At 45.8% G+C, this 20607-nt stretch overlaps 1 protein-coding gene across 2 annotated transcripts in view; it reads left to right on the top strand.

The window, feature by feature from the left end:
* Positions 1 to 20607, top strand: part of MYO1D (myosin ID) — a 368653-nt gene that overhangs the window by 8147 nt on the left and 339899 nt on the right. Inside the window, exon 1 of one of the 2 annotated variants that reach the window (XM_045488080.1) lies at positions 1803 to 2212. The exons of the other annotated variant lie outside the window; for it this stretch is intronic. Within the exon in view, the coding sequence (XP_045344036.1) occupies positions 2118 to 2212 (95 nt within the window). The 5' untranslated portion in view covers positions 1803 to 2117. Of the gene's footprint in view, positions 1 to 1802; positions 2213 to 20607 lie in introns of those variants that run through there. 2 annotated transcript variants of the gene reach the window in all.

Raw genomic sequence — 20607 nt, 5'->3', positions numbered from 1 at the left:
ATTTCCAATGGGTCACTGAGTGTGCTCCCTTGGTTGCTCGAAATTTCACAAAATTTAAGTTACTAAATTTAAAAATTTTTAAATCTTAAATTTTGTCCCATCCCTCACTCCTATGGCCTCACCAATACAAACATTTTAGGAATGTACCATATTATGCAGTTACCTGCTTAGCCACTGACTGACCCACATAATGATCCAAGCAAAGGACAGCCCTACCTTGGAAAGTGTCTAGCCCAGAGGCCTTATTCCCCAAACGAGGACACTGAGAGCCAGAGAGGTGCCTTCTGAAGAGGGAGAGCTGCTAATGGTAGGCTGCAATTGAGCTCTGCCTGAGCCAGGAGTTGGGGTGGCTTTCTTTCTTTCTTTTTTAAGTTTATTTATTTTTGGAGAGAGAGAGAGAGAGAGCGAGAGAGCACATGGGGAGGGGCAGATGGAGAGGGAGAGGGAGAGAATCCCAAGCAGACTCTTCGATGTCAGCTTGGAGCTGGACTAGGGCTCCATCTCACGAACTATGAGATCATGACCTGAGCCCAAATCAAGAGTCCCACCAACTGACCCACCCAGGTGTCCCTGGGGTGGCTTCCTGATGGCAGAGGTGGCTCCCTCCTGAGGTGATCAAGCTGCCTTCCCCTCTCTCTTGGCTAGAGTCGGTTGTTGGCAGCGGAAGCAAGCCCTGAGCGGGGTCCTTCCGTCTGGTTTACTCATCTCAAATTCAGCCATGGAGTTGGAGCCCAGCCAGGTCCTTGGGAGCCTCTAGATTTCCTAGCAGATTTCCTAGAAGATGGTCTTAAGGGAAACACAAGTCTGAAGAGGTGCAGCTGCCTTAGAAAGTCAGAAGATAATATATCTTCATCGGGAAAATGTAGTCTAAGTTCCAAAAGAATTTTCCAAGCTCAACCAATGTATCTATAAATTGGAGACCACTTACAACTCATTCCACTCTATTAAACCGGTGCGGATTTCATATCGACATAAGCAAGGCAGCACAATAGCTACTTGCTGGTTGCCAACGGGGATATGAAGAAATTTAGGGCATGGCCCTGTGCTCAAGAGGCCTGCAATAATCCTAGGGAGATGATGCATTCATATATTAAAAAGACTTATTAATAATATAAGGTAATGTCGGATGGCATGCTCAGGTCAGTGAACAGAAAGATGGATCACGGAACACTGAAGAAGGGAAGCATTCTGCCATGTGGCTCGTAACTCGAGCAACCTGGATGTAACTGTGGCTTCCTCACTTCCTAGCGATGTGGCAAGTTACGTGAATTCTCCAAGGCTCTGGGCATTTTAAGTGTCCTCCAGATGTTAGCTATTATTACTCTCTCTCAGTCCGTGGGCGAACCATCATTTCGGGGATGGAGAGGACGCGAGCACAGGAGGAGGAGGGGGGCTTCGCGGCAAGGTGATAGAACCAATCATAAAGAATTATCTTCGCAATATCTCCACGAGCTGCTTCTGGAACTCAGTGGGCAGCCATCAAGTATCGTGGAGCAGGCAATTCTGGAAACCTGATTCCACCCACTTTCCTACGTCGGTCCTCCTCGGCACCGCCCACCCTCCCCCCCGCCCCGCGAGATTCCAGCGCCCGTCCCCAGGGGGCGCTGCCGCCCCGCCGCCCAGGCCGGGCCCGGCGCGCGCCCGCGCCGCCCGCCGCGCGCGTGCGCGCCGCCCAGGTGAGGAGGCGGCGGCCTGCGCCGCGGCGGGGGCGGGCTGCTCGGCCGGCGGGGCGGGGCGGGGCGGGGCGGAGCTGGAGAGGCCTGGCCGGGGCGGGGCGGGGCCGGGGCTAGACCAAGGCCAGAGGCGGGACCAGCCGCCGCCGTCTCCGTTTCGGTGTCCCGTCCCCCACAGCTCCGGGCAGCCGCCGCGGGAGAAGCGGAAACTGCCGGGTGCGCCGTGCCGGCCGAGAGCGCGCCGAGGAGCAGCGGGGCGGCCTCCGTCCGGCCCGGACCCGCCGAGCGGCGCGCGGCGCCCCCTCCCCCGCAGCCCCGCGCCCGGCGCCGCGGCCCCGCCCCGACCCCGCCCGAGCTCGCCGCGCGCCCCCCCGCCGGCCCCCCGCGACCCGAGCGCGCCCACCTGAGCCCGTCCGCGCCCACCTGAGCCCGTGCGCCGGCGCCATGGCGGAGCAGGAGAGCCTGGAGTTCGGCAAGGCGGACTTCGTGCTGATGGACACCGTCTCCATGCCCGAGTTCATGGCCAACCTCCGGCTCAGGTGAGGGCGGAGCGGCCGTGCGCCCGGGCGCGAGCCTGCGCTCTCCCGAGAGGGGGCGCCCTTGCGGTGCGGCGGGACTGGGGGTGTCAGGGGCGCGCCGAGCTCGAGGGATGGAGTGCGGCCGGATGGGGGTGTCTGGGGGCCCGCGGAGCTCGGTGGTCGCGCGTTCCCGAGAGAGGACGCCCCGGGGTGTGGCCGCCTCGGAGTGTAAGGGGCGTGTCGAGCCCCAGGGCTGCGCCCTCGGGAGATGGGTGTCCGGGGCGCTGTCCGGACGCGGGGGGTGGGGGGAGGGGTGCGAGTGGTGTGCGGGCGGCCAGCGCGCGGCCCCAGGTGAGTGGTGTGGGCGGGCCGGGTGACCTAATGGAAACAAAGGTAAAGGAAAATAGGAACTTTAGGGAGAGTTGTGGCGGCCACGAAGGCCCTGGGGAGGCTGGAGGGTTGTTGTGGAGAGAGACTCGGGTCTCATCCTGGTTTTACACTTGGTTCGTTTCTTTTTCTTGTTTTTTCCCTTTTTTCCTTTTTTTCTGGCGCGGTTCCATCCTGTCATTCAGGATGCTGTGGAGCGGTCCCTGAGCTGTCCCGGGACACTGGCTATTTTTTAGTTACTCTCCTAAACGTAATTAGACACGTTTCCAGACATCGAAGAGACTGCTCTGCTGGCCAGTGCCAAGATAAACTGTCTGAATTTGACAAGGCATTCATGGTTTCAGTTTTTTTCAAGCAGTTATGGATGGAGCCCTTGTGTTACCGACATCCTTGAGAATGTAGTCACGACTCAACGCCCAAAATGGGCTTCCAAGACTAATTTATTTTAAAAACCCTTCGACGTGTGATTATTTCACTCTTGATACAGTAAAATGTAAACAACTGTAAAGTAGTTTTGAAGGGCGCCTGGGTGGCTAAGTCAGTTAAGCTTCGGACTCTTCGTTTCGGCTCAGGTCATGATCTCGTGGTTTCTGCGCGGGAGCCCCGGGTGGGGCTGTGGCCGCCGACAGCACTGAGCCTGCTTGGGATTCTCTCTCTCCCCGTCTCTCTGCCCCTCCCCAGCTTTCTCTCAAAAAGATAAACATTAAAAAAATTTTTTTTAAGTAGTTTTGATTTTATTTTGTTAGACATTACAATAAATGGAGTTTTGAAAATAACTGAGTCTTTTTTGGGGGGGAAGGAGGAGGTGTTTCCTGGAAGTTCTAGCCTCATTTCTTGCAAGGTTTATAGCTAAATATCACTCCAAAAGCTTATAAAGTAAAAGTCATGATCTAGGTTTGAGTGCTTAACTAACCCTGCTTCTTAGTATTAATTGCCCCTTGTTAACTTTAATTTAAGAATTAAAAAAATGTTTTTTGATCTTTGGAATTGCAGACCCCATAGGGTTTTCCTCTGCTCTTGGCCAGGCTTCCCAGAGTATGGAACAGGGGCACAGATCTGAGTTCTATACCTCTCAACTACAAACTGACCTTGAGCCAGTCTGTGTGTCTGAGTTTCCTAATTTGTGAAACGATGAGGATGTTCACAATTTTTCAGCACCTACATTCTTTTCTGCTTTTACATATCATTGGTTGCAAAGTAAGCATGGGGCTGGAATCTTAAGGAACATTATGAAAGTGAGCCTAACTTGGGGTGCCTGGATGGTTCAGTCGGTTAATCGTAGGACTTGGGCTCAGGTCATGATCTCGCAGTCAGTGGGTTCAAGCCCGGCATCAGGCTCTGTGCTGACCAGCTCAGAGCCTGGAGCCTGCTTCAGATCCTCTGTCTCCCACTCTCTCAGCCCCTCCCCCACTCATGCCTTGTCTTTCTTTCTCTCTCAAAAATAAATAAACATGAAAAAAAAAATTAAAGTGAGCCTAAACTTAACTTTGCAGTTTGGTTCCACATTGTGCAAAGTACTTTAGGAGGTAAGGTGGGAGTTTCCCCAAAACTGTAAGATGTATCCTTACCCCTCAAAGAGGTGGCATGTCAATGAAGACAGGGAGAAAAGTGGAAATTTTTCTGTTGATTAAAATAAAAAGTTAAGAAAACAATAGAAGAGTTAAGCTTTATAGAGGTAAGGTGATTCTCGGCCAAGAAATTGTACAAATGAATTGTTCTGGAGTTCAGAAGAGGGAGAGGTGCTCTAGGTTGGCTGGGAAACACAACATAGAGAAGTTCAGGTGAGTTGCAAAGGATGGGTAAGATTGGTCTAGGTGGAGAACATTCCAGGTGGATACAGTGGTGTGAGCAGAAGAGCGGAGGCGAGAAAGGTGGTTCTGTTTGGTGGTAGTGAATACACTAAGTTGTCTGGAGGAGAAGGAGTTGGTGTTGGGGAACTGTGGGAGGAATCACCAAGCTCATTAGAGCTAGAGTAGGGCTGCCTTCACACTCAGTCGCCAAGTCAGTCAAGGTCCTAGCTGTTCAGACACGTGCATGCATCTGTACGTGTCTCGTCCGTGTGTATAGCCGACAGCTCTGAGAATTGGGTGCAATTGTCAATGTGCAGGTTCAGTGATTGTTCATGGTTTACTTCTAACTCGGGAGTAGTTGGTTCTCGGTAGCGATAAACACAGTCTCAGCAAAGGGTACTAGCAGTACCCCTGCCCTCCTCTTTTACCCAGGTGGAAAGCAGTCCTCTCTCTCTCTGATAGTCAGGATTTCCTATCACCCTGATATCCCTCCAGGCAGTTTTAGTGTTTAGTTGTGTCAGCTACTGGGCTTATGCTGTTGTGGCCCTTGGACATTTGTTTCACTTTGCAAAAGGTGACTGGAAACACTGCAGATCCAGATGCACTTATGTGACGTAGAAGTGTTTTCATCTCTCGCGACACGGGTGGTTGGGCCATACCCCGTGTAGTTTATGGTCGTAGATAGGCAAAATTTGAGTATTTCATCTTTAAGTGGATGTGGGTTCATGAGCCCAATCATTCTTGCCTTTCCCAAGCTCTGGCTCCTTCTCTTACTCCTGTCAGGGGGGTCCTGTCCTCCGCTCTGCACCTGGCTCTTCTGCAAGGCCCTCTTCATTTGTGGTCTGTAACATAGTTAGGCACTGAACACTGTAGCTGTTTCAGGGGTCTGTAGCATCCAAACTCAATAGTAGTTTTCCTGATAGCAGCACCCAGCATGATGCTGGGTACATAACACATTTCCTGGTGACAGCATTTTTCTTGCACAGAGAGAGAAAAGAGAGAGAAAAGGTTAGTTCGTTAAAGGTTTTTTGACATTGTTCATTTGGAATTATCTTTTCATTTTCCTACTCTGCCGACCTTTCTTCCCCTCTTGGAGCTAAAAGTTGGTTTTTAGACAGCTGTCACAATTGATGTAACTTTCCCCCATGCTGTTATTATTTTCGAAAGTTGACGTCAGTGTGTGTCTGTGCGTGTGAATCGGATGAGGCAAGATTCAAGGGGTGATGTGTGTTAGTCTATCTGTGAAGGAGTTTCAATTTATATTTCTTACTCTTGTACGAAAAACTGCTAGTATTTTGAAGGTCGCTTTCTTTCTGTCCTAGAAGTCCCTTGCCGGAGGAGATCTGTTCTATTTATTTCTTTTTCCCTTTTGGTGGAGGTGCTGGTGGCTTTGGTGGCAGTGGTGAGCTCCTTGCTGCATTTTCAAGGGACTGTGCCCAGGAGGGAGATGCCTGCGCAGACACCTCCCATCTCCGTGGTCAGGCCTGGTTCCTGCCAGCAACCCTAATGACCTGACCGCTTGCAGCGCCGGCCACAGTATTCCCACCATATTCTGCTTTCTTTGCAGCCACTTCCTTTCGGGACCTGGAGCCCTTTGGTTGGTTCCTTTTCTCTTTGCTGGGCCGTTCTTGAACTTGAGCTCTTTCAGCACCAACAGCAGCCCTGCGCCCTCTCTCCAACTTAGAATCCCGGCAGAGCCAGCTGCATGGGACATCTGGTCCTCCTGTGCTCCCCTGCTCCCCACTCAGCCATATGTGTGTGTAAAAGGGAAAATGCAAGCCGCTGCTCAGGGCTGATCTTGGGCCGAGGACAGCATCCCGGGGAGATGCTCTTCACAGGGCAGCGAAATACACCGTAGGCTTCCAGGGGTCCTAACTTTGTTGGTGATGGTCGCTGTTTTGAGCATCAGGCATCTGCTCAGCCTCGTATCTTGGCTCCTTGGAAATTTAATTTTTCCTCCCCTCTTTTCTTACCGGTTTTTCTCTTCCATATAAGCGGTCATTTAAAATCGTGACTGCCAAAGCTGCAGGCAACTTCTTTTAACCTAACACAACCTGTTATCAGACCCTTGCTTAGACCTGGGCTTCTCAACTCCAGCACCGTTGACTTTGGGGCTTGGGTAATTCTTTGTTTTGGGGGGCTGTCCTGTGCATTGCAGGATGTTTAGCAGCACCCCTGGACTCTACCTGCCAGATGCCAAGTAGGACCACTTCCTTCCCATTTATGACAACTGAAAATGTTTCCAGATACTGCCAAGTGTCCCCTGGGGGAGGGGTGAAATTATCCCCAGTTGAGAACCCCTGGCCTAGGTTGTTCTCACTGCCTGGAATGTCCTCCTTCTTTCCTCACCCCTGCTCACATACTCTGCCTGTCACTCTTACTCGTCCTTTGAGACCAGTTCTGAGAAGTCTTTCCCAGTCTTCCAAGTCTGGATTAATTATACTCTTACCTGTGTCCCCAGGATACATGGACGCTTGGTCCTAACTGTTAAGAGAACCGGTCAGGTTATATTGTTGTTATCTGCATACCAGCCTTCCCACCAAATAATGAGGTCCTCAGAGACAGAGAGCCTATCCAGATGTGGATCTAGGTTTTGTGGTCCTTAAGACTCATTGCAATTGGGAGGGGGGACCATCTTTAAGAAAAGAGTATTAATTGTGAATGCCAAATTAGATAGAGGATTTTGGAAGAGGACAGTGCCAGTGAGTGGCTGTGAAACAAACCCATCTCTGATCCTTTTGTGTTTCCTGTCGTGCTGGGCACCTGTGTGTTCCATACATTTTTACATGAGTTAACTACGCCATCAAATGTTGGTTGATTATTCTTCAACCAGTGGAATTCTTGACTTAAAAAATGCACACAATCTTCTCAAAATATTGTTCTTATCTAATATAGTTTAACCGTGTGAGGGCAGGACGAATGAGTTGTAGAATTACACACATGCACGTACACACACACACACACACACACACACCCCACACAACCTCTGTACTCTTTCTCTGTGGCTGCTTGGTCATTTGGAAAATTTGGTGGGACAAAGGGTACCTCTTTCTTGCCCAGGGCAAAACCTGAGGTACTCTGGGTGGTCTTAAAGCATGTGTAAGTCTGCAGTTGGTGCAGAGTTCTAGTTAGAAGTAACCATAGTCGGATTTACAGGAGAGGTGAATGGCACACTAAATCTTTTTGGCTTCCCTGTGAAATTCTTTGGCAACCACTTTCAGAGGCCTTCAGAAGAGGACAGTTTGCTCTGTGCCTGTTTTGCACGTTGGCCTCATATTGGGACAAAAATGAGCATTTGGGTTTTGGAGCTTCCATTTGGAGTGAATCACCCTGCCGTCTTGTTTCCTTTCCTACTCTGTGACAGACTTCCAAGACTATTTTTATTCAGGGTCATTTGTTGACCCTGGAGACTTCTGCTGAATTTAGCTCCCAAGTAGAGCCAGATGTGGGTGGAATTGAGCACTCAGAAGCAGCTACTGGTGCGTTGCAGCACGGTTTCTGAAGGGCTCCGCTTCCACATGAGAGAGGTGGGCATTGGCCTTGTGCTTGACTTGAAGACAAAAGATGGAGAGTCTGGTATAGACAGAAGTGTGTTTACTTAATGTTCCACGTGCAAGTGGTCTGCACTATGAGTTATCCCAGTGTGGACAGCCGATGGGTTGCCATTCTCACCGAAGTCTGAGCCAACTCAGCAAAAAGTACCCTGTCTCAAGGACTGGCCCCATTGTATGATGATTCTGTCATTCATTGCCGTGTTGCTTTGGGGACTGGATTGGGTTTTTGCGTCATTGCCCAGCCACTGCTAAGTCCATCTCGTGGGGGACTCTTCTGTCAACAGTGGCTCTAGCCCCATTGGTGACGAGCCTCACTGACATAGCTTATGAAAATGGCAGCTGTACTCTCATACAGAGGTTCAGAGGGTCACAGCATTTAAAAATATACATTCTAAGCCTCTGTCTTTTTGTCTGTTAAATTCTTTGGTCAAGATGATAGTCTTATTTCCTCTGAGAAGCAGACTCCTGTTTGTTCAACTGCTATATATAATTACTGGTTAGATCTCTTTATAGAATAGCATTACCCAAACTTTAGTTTGGGGCACTTATGGGAAGAAGAAAAGGTGGAGCGTGCTTGCTCAGGGCATGGGGCTCAAGGGAAAGAGCACAGGATTTGAGACCCGACTGACCGAGTTCAAATCCCGGCCTCACTTCTGCTCTTTTTAGCATTATGACTTAGGGTAAGTTAACATCCCTAAGTTTCAGTTTCTTTATGTATAAAATGATTGCTTTTTAGGGTTATTGGGATGAAATCACATGATGTGTAAAAAGTGCATGGTTAGTGCTTGGTACACAATTCCCTCTCAACTAATGTTAACTGTCTTCCTGAATCCTTCCCATATGGCCTTGTCTCCCTACCCTGACCTCATAACTGATCCAAAAGCTAGCTGTTTTCGCCTCTTCCTTCCTCACTAAGACAAATTCATTTGGTTTTATTTGGGAGGGGCAAAGATGAAAAATATTCTAGATGAAGTTGGGGTTATCTAGTGGAGAGGGCAACAGCATTGGAGATAAACACATCTGCACCTTACGTCTCTGTCCACTTACTACCACCCATGTGGCCTTGGACAAGTAACTTAGCATCCCTGAGCCTCAATTTTTTCATCTGTAAAGATGATGTTATTGTGAAGATTGTATTGTAGCACCTGTAAAGCACCCAAAATCATGCCTAATGTGCTGTGACTCTAGTCTTTGGGAAGACGAAGCAGAGTGGATCCTCAGCGGGTGGTCCCCAGCTCTGTCTTCTCAGTCTGCCCTGTGGACCAAGCACTGTTGCTATTCCCAGTCCCCTCCATAACTGTCACCCTGAACGTACTCATTCCTAATCCTGCTCCTCCAGGTGTGCCACCGTTTAGTCTCCAGAAGTTGTAAACTCTTTGGAAAAGGAAATCAGTTCTTCATATTACCCATAAATATTCCAAACTATTTTATTCTTTGTGTCTACTGTTCTCTGTTTTTACAAAGGTTGGTGACTTTGGTGCCTGAAATCCCAGGTGCTATAGCTGGGTGGTGAACTTCAAGGATAGTCTTTAAAAAAAAAAGTCTGCTGGGCACCTGGGTGGTGGTTAAGGGTCTGACTTTGGCTCAGGTGGTGATCTCATGGTTCATGAGCCCTGCATTGGGCTCTGTGCTGACAGCTCAGAACCTAGAGCCTGCTTCAGATCATGTGTTTCCTTCTCTCTGCCCTTCCACTGATTGCGCTCTGTCTCTCTCTCAAAAATAAATAATACACATTTAAAAACTTTTAAAAATCCGTAGTTTGTTTCCTTATGTGATTATAATATATATGCATATATATGTGTGTGTACACATGTGTGTGCATGTGTGTGTATATATATGCAGATACACACATATGTCTATAATTTAAGCTTTTAATTCCAGTTAACATACAGTGCTATGTTATTTTCAGGTATACGATAAGGTAATTGAACATTTACGTACAACACCCAATGCTCATCACAGCAGGGGCACTCCTTAATCCCCATCACCTGTTTCACCCATCCCCTCCCACATCTCCCTTCTGGTAACCATCGGTTCTCTATAGTTAAGAGTCTGTTTCTTTCCTTTTCTTTCTTTCTTTCTTTCTTTCTTTCTTTCTTTCTTTCTTTCTTTCTTTCTTTCCCTCTCTCTCTCTCTCTTTTAAGTTTATTTATTTTGAGAGAGAGAGAGAGAGAGAGAGAGAGCAAGCGAGCAAGAGCAGGGGAGGGGCAGAGAGAATCCCAAACAGGCTCTGCACTGTCAGTGCAGAGCCCTCCACAGGGCTCAAACTCATAAGCTGTGAGATCATGACCTGAGCCAAAATCAAGATTCAGACGCTTTACCAACCTAGGCACCCCAAGAGTCTGTTTCTTGATTTGTCCCTCTCTCTCATTTTTTTTTCCCTTGCTATCTTTCTTAAATGCCACATATGAGTGAAATCATAGGTTGTCTTTCTCTGACTTATTTTGCTTAGCATTATAGACCTTATGTATTTTTAGTATAATCTCCTCGCTTTAAAACTAGCAACTACTTTGGGAGGCACCTGGGTGGTTGGTTCAGTTGGTTAAGTGTCCAACTCTTGATTTCGGCTCAGGTCATGATCTCATGGTTCATGAAATGGAGCCCCACGTCGGGCTGTGCACGTGGAGCCTGCTTGGGATTCTCTCTCCCTCTCTCTCTCTGCTCCTCCCCTGCTCACACAAGCTGTCTCTCTCTCTCTAATAAATAAACACTTATGCAGAAAGCTAGCACTACTTAAACTCTTGCTGTGTGCTTATCACTCTAGTGTGTACTTTGGTGAGGGTTATTTTTTAAAAGGTCATTCTTTGGGGGATAGCTGAATTGGGAGTAAAAGATAACTTAATATCAACATAGCATATTTTTAAAACAGTGCTGGTGACAGTGTGTGAAGGGCTCATGTGTTATACAGTAATATTCTGAGGGAATTCAGACAGCGAGAAAATGGGGTTGGGAGTGGGGAGCACGTGCTCTGTGGCAGGGGTAGAACGCAAGCAGACCCTTGGAAGTAGAAGGATGGCGTCTTACTTGGAAACAACCCGGGTCCTGCTGCCTGATGGCTCACAACACACTAGCCTTCTTTCCTTCTCTCTTGCCACCCACTCTCAGCACGAGTGGGCTGGCCCTGCTGCTAGCCAACTTCCACTGCTCAGGATATTTTCCCCTACATCGTCTGCACTTTTTTCATTCCTGTCTTCTACTGCTCCCAAACTCTCCCAACTGGAGACAGAGTTAGGTGGATAAGAATTCTCTTACATTGGCGTCAGTTTGCTCTGTCCTTTTTTCAGACGCGTGGTCAGGATCAGTTAGGAGGAGGGAGTGAGCATCTAACTTCTGAGAAAGTTTTGCAGCAGGTAACTGTTCAGGGACCAGGCAGACCTGGGGTGGAGAACTGAACTCTGGTGGGTTGTGGGGGTGGGATGGGCAGGATATAGTGGGAGCTCAGTTCATTCTTGGGAGGCACTCTGATGACAGGGAGGGTGCCAGAGAAAAACTTTGCTCAATTAAAAAATTTTTATCTGTGACTCATCTTTGGGCCTAGAAGAGGGAAATGGATTTTTTTTTCTTTATTTTGTGTCTAATTACAAAACTTCCAAGATTCAGCACCCAGACTGCGTGGTGAATACTATGATCATTCCATTGTGGGTTAAAGAGACATTTGTGAGTCAGCCTGTGAACCTAATCATGGCTTTCAATATTTCTTGGTGAAATAGAATGGTCTACTTTTGTGGAAAGTGGACCATGTTAAAGTGAAGGGCTCTGATAAGGACTTCAGTTGATGGAGACATGATTCGAGAGCATCATCTGATTCCTCCTTGGTGCTTTGCCCACTTTCCAGTCTCCTTATTATCTAACCTCACCCCTGAAAATATCCCAGTTTATATTCCAGGCATAGCTGCTCATGTGGAACTGGTTACTGTTACATCTGAACAGGACCTCCTTCATTTCCCTTATGTTTCTGCTCCTCGGTGCTCCGTACAGAAGTGTATTTCACTTGAAGAAGATGAAAGCATTAACTCTAGTAAAGCTATTTTGCTTTAATAAAAAGATTGTTTACTGCTTGCTGAACATAGCTTTTTCCAAAAAAGACACAGGCCAATTCATAGTGGTAAAAAAACAAAAACAACAACTTCTGGAATAGATGGAAAAACCTATCACGGAGCGAACACAACTTTGCTTTCATTCCTCTCCTCCCTGTGTCTCCCACGGCCGTATTATGAAGACCTGGTCGGGGAGGGCACCATGCCACTTATATACACAAGGGTCACATAAGCGCTAGAAGCAAATGAGTTAGTCAAAAAATGGCTTCATCTAAAACAATGAAGCAAACACCAAGAGAAACTCAAACAATTTTTTTCCCCTCTGACCACAAAGTCTGCTTTGAGTAACTTGTACAATAGAAGATCGTCCGTAGCGGGGTCAGGGTGATGGCGAATGACTCTATCTCAAATCGCTGCTTTGTGTTCAATATAAAGTCAAGAAAAATTTTATAGTCAATTAAAAAAAAAGTCAAACTCTTTAAAAAAAAAAAAGCTTACATTTATTTTGAATAACCCTAAAATTGGTCATGTTTTAGTTTGGACTTTTATGGACATCTAGGTCATTTACATTTTTTTTTTTATAAGAATAGTCCTTGATACGAGATTGAGTTAGCCTGATTCTGCCATCCTAGCCTATGTTCCTTATAATTAAGCAACCTTACCAAAAAAAAACAAAAAAAGCAAAATAACAAATCTGTAGAGTGAATGTCAGTAGGTACCACTCTGAGGCATTTCTAGCTCCGTTCAACCTGTCCTGTCATATTTCTCATATTTGTGCCCTGCTTCTGGTCTCCAAGTCCTGAGGGCAAGAACTTTATCTTAAGAAGATGAAGTCTTCTTTGTCTCCAAAGGCTCATTTCCATGCATTAAGGACAAAATGTTTTCCCCTCTAAAAACGAATGAAGAAATGAATGTATAATATTTCTGCATCTTTGATTCCTGCCTGAACTATGTATTTATTGTATTTTATATAATTATATAATCGCATTTTTCTGTTGTTGTGACTCCAGTCTTTGGGAAGATAGGAAAATGAAACTGTCATTGCTCTTGGGAAAAAACACACTCAAATAGATAAGTTTTTGCGAAATGGTAGACCTGTTTTTTCCTTTGAAAGGGCTAATAGAACTCAGACATATGAAGCCTCATATCTTACAAGAGGAAGACGTTCTCACTGGTGCTGTGATCTTGAGCTGTCTTATTGTTGCTTACCTTGGCAAATTGACTACCTTTTTACCAGCTTTGTATAGTTTTGTATCTTTGTGGAATATCTCCAAGCCACATGCTTTTTTACAGCAGATCCAGGGTCTGAGCTGATGCAGGTAGGTGCTGTCTTGTGTCTGCCTTCCGTGGTGTCCCTGGAGGTGCCTGAGAGGCAGGCGTGGAGTAGGACTTTAGGCCTCCTGCTCCTTTCTGCTTCCTGCACAGCAGCTCTGCTTCTTACGTACCGGGGTCCCCAGACACTTTTGTTCAGAAGGGAATGCTGTCCCGTTGGAAAAACAGTTTGAAAACCATTGTTCCAGGTGATCGCTTTCCAGATGGCTTTTCTCCTTACAAATATACACAGTTAGAAATATGTCCAACCAAAATGATTTAAAAAGTGGCAGTGCAGTATGAAGTAATGAGCGAAGGAAATAAATTTAGTTATCCAAATTTAGACATGGCTGTATTGTACTCTTCGACTTCTACTTCCTTCAGTTTACTTCAGTTCTTTGGGCCGCTCTAGTCTTAAACGGGCCTGGTCCCTACTGCAAGGTCATTTTGGCAGATGAGATAACAGGTGGGTTATTGTTCTTAACACATCCTACTCAAATGTCAGTGCTGTCTCATTTTTGCTTCCTTATATGGAAGATGAAGAATGCAAGTTGACTTTTTTCCTCAGTGACTTAGATCATCATGATCGTAGTTAGGAACAATTGTTTTCATGCCCTTGGGATTTATTGAAATACGTGTAATGTTTTGCTCCACACCAAATTGATCTAAACGGTTCAACTTTTTTTTTAATGTTTATTTTTGAGAGAGGGAGAGAGAGAGAGAGACAGACAGACAGACAGTGCAAGTGGGTGAGGGGCAGAGAGAGGGAAACACAGAATCCCAAGCAGGCTCCAGTCTCTGAGCTGTCAGCACAGAGCCCGACGCAGGGCTTGAACTCACAAACTGTGAGATCATGGCCTGAGCAGAAGTCAGACACTTAACCGACTGAGCCACCTAGGCGCCCCTAAACAGTTTAACTTTTTAGTGTATATTGGGTAAGTTTCTACAGTTTCTTTCAGTGAATTCTTTCTCTGTGAATTCTCTTCCCTCTTAACTTGTTTGTTTAATCTCTGCTTATAGGAAGGTATATAAAAAAGGAGTTGATGTGTTCCCATGAGGACTGAAGAACTGAACTGGGTACATCAATCATAGGGCATGAGTTTGGAGACCTTTGTTTTCTATCTTCTCTGCTCAGAGTTTTTTTGTTTTTGGTTTTGGGTTTTTTTTTTTTTTTCCCATGGCTTTGATGCATTTGGCTGGAAAGGCAGGTTGGCCAATGCTGAGTTCTGAGTAGATAAGGTGCTACTCTAAAATGTATTGCTGCTGTTGGTATTTGAATTATTTCTGTGGTTGAACAAACCAAAGTATGATGAGTGGACTTCTCATACCATGTGAACTTCAGTGTGAACTTCGTGATTGCTTGTTGATTTGTGACAGGCAGCAGTTGAAGGCAGACTTTGTCACTGTTCGCATCCCTGCTTCTTAGTTTCCTGTTTCATCTGGAAGCTTTACTGAAAAAGAGACTCTTTCTTTAACTTCTTGATTTATTCTGGGATGGTGGTTCCCAAGTTTGGCTTGTATGAGAATTACTCAGCTTTTAGAATATGTAGATGCCCTGGACTCTCCATCCTGGAGCTGCAGGTGTATTCAGCCTCATTAATGCTCAGGTGATTCTAATGCCCAGCCAGCTTAGCAACCACCACCATCCTGAGCTGCCGGTTTTTCACTGCACAGTTGTGTTCTATTGCAGCTAAATGGGCCGTGACTGTAATGTGAGCCGACTGGTATATTAACAAATGTATCCAAACAATCAGCGTTCTTAGTTCTGTTGTGATTATTAAATCAATTAATTATTTGATAGTCATACTTTATTCTTCATCCTGACGACGTGCTTTCTGTTCTTTTATCCAGTGGTTTTGGTTGCCCACTGTTATCATACTATGTTTTTCTTTCTGTCACTAGATTGTCCGTACAAAAAAAGTATAATCATACCATCCTTGTTAATTCCTTGATATATTTCCTTATGATACTTTGAACATATGTAAATTTATAGATTTTAAAATTTGGGATCTTCATGCTTATACCAGATACAATTTTGTAAATAGTTTTCTCATATGATAAAGTATCTTCAGCATTTTTCCATGTTACTAAGTTGTCTTTGAAAGTATGACAGCAACCATGGCTTCTTTGTCTTGCCTGGGGATGCAGGGGAACCAGGCAGACGCAGTTTCTTGTCCCATGGAGCTGACAAACCAGCAGGGGAGACACACAGAATTGGCAAACAAAAGAATAATAGTAATACATAGTAATAGGCTCTATGAAGGGCAGGCACAGGGTCCCCTCATGGGAAAATGGCAGTGGCGTGTGTGCGGTAGGTGTGCATGTCACAGACGAGGCATTTCACGAGGAGGCCGGCTTCCCCCGAGATCAGAAGGCTGAGGAATCTGTGCAGGGGAGGCAGGTGTGCAGAGGGGGAATGAGCTAGGGAGGGCAGTTCGAGCCAGGCAGAGTGAATCACGGGGGAAGGAGAGGGGGAGATAGTGACAGATGGACGCTTGGTGTTTTCAGAACCTGAAGGGCATCCAGTGAGGCCAGAGTCTCCAAGCAGGGTGGGGCCAGGCTATGATGGAGCGCTGTCAGGGCCCACACTTTGCCAAGCGCCTTTGGGAAATGAAGGATTCAAGCTTTGGATACACTGGAAGCAACTGTAGGGCTTTACACTCCTTGCAGTCACTTCAGGGTGATAGCATACTTTTAAGTCTGGGCTTTCTTAGTTTAGTAGCCAGAATTCCCTGGGTCTGATGGCTGTTCTGAATGTTTGTTTTTGTCCGGTTGGGGAATAGAGTGCGGAGTTGGCGATGGCTTTCTATACTTTTCCTTCGATAGTAAACACAAATACAGTCCTGTTTTGATCTGTAGTCTGACAAAGCTATTTCGTGGAGTAGTCAGCCCAAGAGCAGTGCTTTTGTTGGTCTGAAATCAGTCAATCTTGACGGTAACTAATAGGCTACAACTGATTTTTGGGGGCTTTTTTTTTTTCTTTTCTGATTTTATGCCTCGAGCAATAGAAGAATTCTGAGCGATGAAGTCTCTGAGTCATAGAATTTTAATGCCAGAAGGGAACCTGGAGGTTATCTCACTGATGTAAAGATACATGGAGTTCAGAACACAGAAAGTATGTGATTTGTCCAGGATTCTTTTCTCGGTTAGTGGCCTGGTTACTGCTAGAGCAAAAATTTCCTATATCCTAGCTGTGTATTTATTCTTTTGCTTTTCCTCTCTCAGCTCCATTGCTTTGGAATCAAGTAGCAGTTCTTAAACTTCCTTTATGATTACTCACTTAGAACATGCTTGCTTAAAATGATCTGAACAGGTTGAGACAATGGAAAAGCTAACAATGTAAATAATAAGTGAGTCTCTAGTTCTACTGAAGGGCAACGATATAAACACAAAATAACATTGAGAGAGTGCCAACGATGAGGGTTTTATAGCCTATGCTATGCGTCAACATTGATCTGGAAATGTAGGCTTGGAAGTTCTCCTCTGGCTCAATTCTGCCTCTCCTGGAGGGCCGAGTAGTTCCCACAGCACCCAGCGTCAGTTAGAATGTTGTTGGCTGCAACTAAAAGAAAACCTGAACAAACCTGCCGACACAAAAAGGAAACCTACTATCTCACACAAGCAGAAGTGATAAGGGAGGCTCTGGCCAGTCCTCAAGGGCTCTGACTCCACTAGTCTGATTATCTCAGGCCTGCCCTTCTTTTTATGCTGGTTTTGTCCTCAGGCTGGTGGAAGGCTGGTGGAAGGTGATTGGGGTGGTTCCCTGTATCCCACCCAGACCCCCTCACCTCCAGAGGAAGGAGAGGGGAACATGTGCTGGTCTTGTGCTTCCCTCTTAGGAAGCCCCTGCGAGATGTCCTCACATCTCCTTGGTCAGCATTTGCTCACACGCAGATTATTGAACCCGCCACTGGTTCAGAGGAATGTGGTTATCACGATTGATTTGGAATAGTCAGGAGCTGAGGATAGAGTTCACTTTTCCTGAAGCACCTGACTGTGTGGAAGGGAGTAGATACCAGAGCAAAATCAGATTCCTTGTTCTTTTAGGGAGGAATGAATTTTAGGGACAGAATAGGACACTGGAGAGGCGACCAAGAGTACCTACTGTATATACTTTCACAGGCTGTGCGGACAGAATGGTGCTCACTCAGGAAAGAGTGCTCGGTGGGATGGGCGCACTTGAGACCACGTCACTGAGGAATGACTGAAGGAACCGGACAGGAGACATGATAACACAGTTCTCCGGTTCTCGTGGACACCAACTGCGTGGCTTACAAGTTTAAAGGGCACAGTTCTGGCATTATCTACACAGAGATGGCATCAGACCCCACAGATTAAGGGCTGGGTCCCACCAGACTGCCCCCCACTTCAAGACACCAGCCCCAAGTCCAGGGTGTCACTTGTGCTTCTGACCAACGAGCTGTAAATAGGAGATTGCTGTGACCCCTTCCTCAAGTTTGACTGATTTGCTAGACCAGCTCTCAGAACTCAGAGAAACGTTTCCTTGTTTGCCTTTTCCAAATAAAGAGCATAATAAGGGCTGCAGGTGAACAGCTAGATGAAGAGGTGCAGAGGCCAGAGTCTGGAAGCATCCTAAGCATCGGAGCTTCTGTCCCTCCACACTGTGGAATATTATAGATCACACTGGAAGAACACGGCTGTGTGTGTATTGGCCAGAAAGTATGCCACGTATGTGATATAGTTAATGAAATAAGTGGTATAATTCCTTTTTTTTTTTTTTTAATTAAAGAGGTGAGTAGCATTCCTTTTTGCATTAAAACAGAAAGAAGCAAGATGAGCATGGGGTATTTTGCTGTGCCGGAAAACAAGGAAGTCCTCAGAGAATGATGGAAATGTAAAGGAGACATAGAAACCAGTTTGAAGGAGCTCCCATTGTCCAAATCGGGGTCAGTTTGAGCATCAAGCTGAAATGGGAAACTATAGTCCATACTTACATAAACTAATAAATTAATAACTGGGACTTTGATGAGGAATGAGATATTTACTTAGTATCTCCCTACAAAATGCTCATTAATTAATGTCACAGGAAAAAAAGAATGTTGCTACAGTGAAGCCTGGCAGACACTGCTTTAATCATGTGACCAAAAGCATGTGTCCCATCAGCATCAGTGATGGGACAAATCCGATCACATACCATGTGCACAGATGCAGTGGGAACACAGTATCATTTCTGTGACATTCCTGCTGAAGGTGCATCACCTGAATGTAAGCAGAGCAAACATCCGGCAAATTCAAATTGAAGGACAGTCTACAAAGAAACTAATCTTCAAAAATGTCAAGTTAATGAAAAGGAAATACTGAAGAAACATTCTAGAATGAAGGAGACTAAAGAGACATAAAGGTAGAAGCATGACTCTGAGCTGGATTCTTTATAAAGGACATTATCGAGACATTTGGTAGCATTGGAATGGAGCTTGAGAATTCATTGTTCGTAAATGTATCATACTTGAATTTCCTGGTTTTGATGATTATGTTGTGGTTGGGTGGGAGAATGTCATTGTTTGCAGGAAATATATATGAATGGGTGGTGGGGCATCAGGTCAAAATCACTGTCAAGTAATTCAGCAAGAAAGAAGGTATTTGCAAGTTTTTTGGTTTTGTTTTGGTTTTGGTTTTGGTTTGTGTTTTTTTTTTTTTTTTTTTTTTTGGTAAGTTCGAGGTTTTTTGTTTTTTGTGTTTTTGTTTTTGTTTTTTAAGTAACTTCTACCTAACATCAAACAGGTTCTGAAAGGATGTGTGGTGAGTTTCTGGTTATGGGGATTTATTGAAACTGAAGTTGGAGGTCTACTCACCAAGATTGTTGTAAAGGGGGTGTCATGCATCTGTAAGGTTGCTTTACATGGCCTCTGAAGCCCCAAATTCTAAGATTCTGGGTGTCTCTATGCATATTTTAAAGTAATAGTTGAATTTATTAAATGATGCTTATGCCTTAAGTTATTAGGAATCAAATGAGATTGACTTTTTATTCAACAGGTATTATCTAAAACTTTTTGCTAGGGGCGCCTGGGTGGCTCAGTCGGTTGAGCGTCTGACTTTGGCTCAGGTCATGATCTCATGGCTCGTGAGTTCGAGCCCCGCATCGGGCTCTGTGCTGACAGCTCAGAGCCTGGAGCCTGCCTCGGATTCTGTGTCTCCCTCTCTCTCTGCCCCTAACCCACTCGCATTCTGTCTCTGTCCCTCTCAAAAATAAACATTAAAAAGAATAAAAATAATAAAACTTTTTGCTAGAGACTATATACTAAGAACCATATGTAGCTCCCTACAAGTTTGTGATATACTTGGGTGAAAAGGGCATTGACATAAAAAAAGTATATGACTTCCATAGAGTAGTGTAGAATAAATGCCAGGTTGTCGGTACCAACATTATGCAGTTCAGACCAGGGGGATGTTTCTGTGAGCTTTGGAGATTAAGGAAGGCCTCTCTGAAGGTGTGAGATGGGGCTCAGTGTGGAGCATGAGTAAGACTGAGGTATGCATGACCTAAGAACAGCAGGAAGAGCATTCCTTGCAGAAGTCCTCTGTGAATGGTACGATGTGTTCAGGGACCAGGAGAAGACGAGTCGGACAGGTTTGGGGGGTTCATATAGGAGAGCCCTGCATTCAGATCACTATAGTTAGAGAGACAGGACTAGCTTCCATAAAAGGGAAAATGAGGAGGAAACTATGATTGGGATAGCTATGAGACATAAGGCACTGTGTTAGATGGTTCCTAATTCATTTAATTCATTCATTCATTCCTTCATTCATTCATTTATCTCTTTTAATCTATTCAGTTCTACAAGATAGTTGTTACACTTATCCAGACGTGAAACATGTATTCAGAGAAAGAAAATGACTTTCTCAAAGTCACATTGCTAATTTAAGAGGCAGTTTGAATCTGAAACCAGATTGGCATGACTTCAAAGCCCATACCCTTTCTCCTACCTGTGCTGCTGCTCACATAAGGAAAGGAGCAGGGGCAGTGATACAGAATAAGGATCCTGACTATATGGGTAGATGTTGAAACCAGTGTTGGAAAAAGGAGAACGCCTCTCCCATTGAGATCGAGGTGCCCATGGGACATGTCCGTGGGATGTAGATCATCAAAAAGAGGCCAAAGAGTGAGCAAAGGGCCACAGGCTGAACCCTGAGGAAATCTACATTTAAGGGACAGTCAGAAGAAGGATTCTAACAGGAACCTGAAGCGGAGCATCCAGGGAGGTTGGAAGGAAACAGCAGAGTGTGCTATCCCAGAGGCCAAGAGAAGGGGAGTGTGGGCGGTGGGGGTGAGTGCTCCAGAGATCAAGGAAGAGGAGTCTGGTAGATACAGTGCTGGG

The sequence above is a fragment of the Leopardus geoffroyi genome, chromosome E1 (assembly GCF_018350155.1).
Source record: "Leopardus geoffroyi isolate Oge1 chromosome E1, O.geoffroyi_Oge1_pat1.0, whole genome shotgun sequence".
In the NCBI taxonomy this organism is placed as follows: domain Eukaryota; kingdom Metazoa; phylum Chordata; class Mammalia; order Carnivora; family Felidae; genus Leopardus; species Leopardus geoffroyi.
The sequence above is the reverse complement of the archived record's forward strand: the minus strand, read 5'-3'. Positions and strand labels throughout refer to the sequence as shown.